General features: G+C 35.9%; 1 protein-coding gene across 1 annotated transcript in view; it reads left to right on the top strand.

Annotated features, from left to right (window-relative positions):
- LOC104166128 (ran-binding protein 17-like) overlaps window positions 1-4,178 on the top strand; it is a gene marked incomplete at both ends in the record, with an annotated part of 24,326 nt that overhangs the window by 12,158 nt on the left and 7,990 nt on the right. Inside the window, 4 exons of the mRNA XM_009705958.1 lie at window positions 1,228-1,301; window positions 1,756-1,875; window positions 2,128-2,274; window positions 3,420-3,592. Coding sequence (XP_009704260.1) covers window positions 1,228-1,301; window positions 1,756-1,875; window positions 2,128-2,274; window positions 3,420-3,592 — 514 coding nt within the window. The remainder of the gene's footprint in view (window positions 1-1,227; window positions 1,302-1,755; window positions 1,876-2,127; window positions 2,275-3,419; window positions 3,593-4,178) is intronic.

Raw genomic sequence — 4,178 nt, forward strand, 5'->3', positions numbered from 1 at the left:
TTCCCCGCTACCGAAACCTTGCCACGCAAACCCAATACAATGTCCAAGCTAGCATTAATGAAATTACCTGGGATAACAGATGCAGTTTAGCACTACCAGCATGGAGCTTCTTTTAAGCTTATTTATCCTGCTTCTTGGCAAAATAAATAAACCGGATTGGAAGTCCATTACATCTAGGTAAAGCAGCTACACAGTTTCCCATACCCAAGATGGGAGGTTTAAATCTGGCTTACCTGTATAGCATGACACGCTGAGTGTTTGATATTCCTCCTTATTTCAATGATAACGATTCTTCATCAGTTTCCATGCATAACTCCATTCCTTCTCTGTTAATGTACAGTAGCGTCTAATTGCAGTGTGAGGGATGAAGAGCAATAATATATGGCAAGCAGGGGGAATACTGATGAAAGGCTGAATTTGGGCAAGTCACAGTAATTTCCCAAGACCCCCTAGGAAGGAAAAGGGGATAGGTTTTCTCAAGATTTTAGTTTAGATACTTTAAATTTTTTGTGGAAGGATCTCCCTTTAGTCATTAAACACAGAGAGTGCCTAAGGAAATTAACCTTTGTTATGTGATCCTTTGTTTTACACAAGTCTTCATATAAAATAGTGCTTAGAAATGGAACAACTTTGAAATGTTACTTAATTTGTGGGTTTACTTAAGTATGAATTATTGGTGAACTTTTTTCTACCCTGTTGTTACCCCTTCATAAAATAGGGTAATGTTATTATTCATTTGATGTGATTCTACAGTGAACTGATAACTTGGTGTTTAAAATATTTCTTTCTGTTTATGAGTCTGTAGACTTCAGGATAGTCTGTGGAACTTTTGTTAAAAACTTGCCTTTGTTTAAATACAGACTAAACTAATCCTTAGTATCTGGAACCTGTCTTAGTCTACTACTGTGGTAACCTGAAGAAATCAGTTTACCTACATTATTACAGAACATCATTCTGTGAGCAACTGACAAAGTATTGTACCATCTGCAGTTTTAAAGGAAGTATTCTTTATAAGCTATAGGATAAATGAAATGTGATAAAAAGAGAACAGTGCTTTATTTAATATTGTACAATGAAATAATTAATGCATCTGTTCTAGTTTATTCTCAACTACAGTGATATATCACTCTTAACTGTTTTTGTTAAAAAGATGATGATTCTGTTAAAATAAAGATACTTAATTACTGCTTGCAGAGAGTGATAAAACCAATTTATCTTTCTTTGTAGTCTTCCTGGAACCAGAGACCTTGGACCTGTTTTTTGATTTGTATCATTCCCTTCCACCAGTGCTGTCTCAGTTAGTAAGTGGCACGTAGTGATTTACAGTCAAGTAATTATGGAAATAGTCTTTTTACATCTCTACTTCGTCCAAAAGACCCTGTTTTATTCTGTACATTAGCATGTTATGAGTCCCCTGGCTAAGTGCCCAGTCACAGTATCTTTTCTTTGAACTTCAGCCCCAGTTTTCATTTCTGAATCTGAAAGCTTTCAAGTCCTCCGTCCCCTAATTCAGCACTACTCAGCCCCATAGAAAACATCCACCCAACTATTTTGAAGTCAGAAGCTGTTGTAAAAGAGAATTTTAAAACTGAGCAATATTTATGTTCAGTGATAGTGTAGAGGTTGGTGCAAAAATAATCTTCAGCCACCAAATGTACTACATGCAGCAGTAGATTGGATTGCTCCAAACATTAAAAGATGATTATTCTGAAAGTTAAATTTTTTTTAATCTTCCAGTATTTTTTTATTCTTCAGGCACTTTCTTGTTTAGTTCAGTTTGCTTCTACAAGGAGATCTTTATTCAGCAATCCAGAACGTGCCAAATACCTTGGTAATCTAATCAAAGGAGTGAAACAAATACTTGAAAATCCACAGGTATCTTTTTATTTTTTATTTTATTTATTTGAAATGCTAAAACAACTGTGAATTTGTTTTTCCAGTTACAGTCTTCATTCACTGAATCTATCAAAACCACTTTCAGCCAGACGTCTGTTTGCTTTGATTTTCTAGTCAAAACAAAGCGAAACCCCTATGCAAATAAAATTGTCACCCAATTAGCAATAGTGCTCATAAAATTTCTATTAGATTAAGCTGTTAACTTTTCAAAATTTGCTTCTTCAAATTTAGGGTTTATCTGATCCGGGTAATTACCATGAATTATGTCGGTTTTTGGCTCGGCTAAAGACGAACTATCAACTAGGAGAGCTAGTAATGGTGAAAGATTACCCAGAAGTCATCCAACTTATAGCAAATTTTACTATTACTAGCCTACAGGTAAGAATATATACAGAAGTGTTCTCTTTTCTTCAACTCTTGAATGACAAAGAGGACTGATCCTAGTTCTTTGTGTTGGTGTTTTCTGAGGAGGTGGTGAGGCTTTTCTTTATGTAAAAATACATTTTATCAGTGATGTAACTCAGATTTCCATTTTCTGTAGAACTGGTTCCCACTCCTATGGAGTTTTGTAATGGGAGCAGATTTAAAGAAGAAAATGACAACTGAAGTAGGAGATAGATGGATGTTAATCCTCCAGCCTGAGTCCTCACCCTCAAAAAAAAAAAAAATTCCAACGAACTACACCCTCTATCTAACCCCAAAATAATTACACCTATGCTCTCATGTAAACTTTCAAGTGCCTACACTAACTAGGTTCTTGAGTTCTGCTTTTTGTGCGTACATATATATGTGTGTACACACATGCACACAGTTGCCTATATGCTGAGCTGCTGAGTGCAAGTTCCCATCTGAACTGGATTCAGAAGCTGCGTGGAATAATGTCTAAATTTTTGAGGGATCCACATCTGTATGAGAAGGACACTTATCACAGGATCAAGATTCTCACAGTGTTAAAAATTTTACAAGTCTGTTTTTGAAACACACCAGGATAAAGGCGTGCACACTGTTTGAGTAATAGTACAATTGCTATTTTAGTGTTTCCTCCAGAGTCTTTCTTTGGTGTTCAGAATAACAGCAGAAGATGGTGACCTTTAGGAGAAGATTTTGGCCTTTGAATTCCTGAGTTGCCAATGACAGCTCCATACACTTGGAAGAGAAAAGAAAGTTGAGATAAATTTCTGATCTTTTTACATTTTCTGTTAGGTGGCTCTAGACAGTTCCCAACTCAACATTTAGGATTTTTGAATGGCCCTTTTATAGCACCTAAATCTCACCACACACTGTGTAAGAACCTAGGCCTAGCTCTGAGTTTCGAATTGTGGATTTCACTTGAAGGAGGCAAGAGTGTCTCCAGGTAATTCTGGATCTACTCTATAATGTGTGCCATAGTATGTCTCAGTTCTGACTGGGTCCTTCAGTAGTTATGTGAATGAATGAGACTACTTAAGATAAAAGCATCATGTTTCGCAACTAGAATTTCACACTGGGATGCTTTAACAGAAGTATGTTTTGTTCTCTTATAGCACTGGGAGTTCTCTCCAAATAGTGTTCATTATTTGCTAACTCTGTGGCAAAGAATGGTAGCATCTGTACCTTTTGTGAAAACGGCAGAACCCCACCTCTTAGATACATATGCACCTGAGATAACAAAAGCTTATATTACTTCTAGACTGGAATGTGTTCCTGTAGTTATAAGGTAAACTTGTAATTGCAACTTTAAAATTGTAATATGGAATGTTTTAATTTTCTGATTTGTTGGCATAGTATATTTTGGTTATGTTTAAAATCTAAGTACACTGGTTCTGATTACCATGGTGATTTCTTTAGATTATCTTAATTAGCTGATAGCATTTTATTCCTTTTGCTTATTAAATCCGGGCCAAAATCAAATGTAAATTCTAACTGTTTTTCCTCTCGTGGGCCTTTGTGTTTTGAAAAAAAGCCTCTTCCCCCCCCCCCTTTTTTTTTAAGACTATCTAAATTAACTATATTGTTCAGTTGTGACGTGTTTTCTCGATGAGTCACTTTCTAGGGCCGTGGAGGGTAGAGTAATGGGAGAAAGCGGAATGAAGCCCACACAGAAGAAAGGATGAGACTGAACAGAACAAGCTAGAGTGGCAAGATTGAAAATGGCCAATTTAAAATGTCTTAGTTCACATCCTCTTTTTAAACATTTAAGTAAATGACCTTATAGTTCACACTATAGTATAACAAATAAGAGAAGTGTGTTTAGATTGCTGAAAGGACTTAATTTTCTCCAAGGGCTTTTATGAATTCCTGCT

The sequence above is a fragment of the Cariama cristata genome, unplaced genomic scaffold (assembly GCF_000690535.1).
Source record: "Cariama cristata isolate BGI_N322 unplaced genomic scaffold, ASM69053v1 scaffold3198, whole genome shotgun sequence".
In the NCBI taxonomy this organism is placed as follows: Eukaryota; Metazoa; Chordata; class Aves; order Cariamiformes; family Cariamidae; genus Cariama; species Cariama cristata.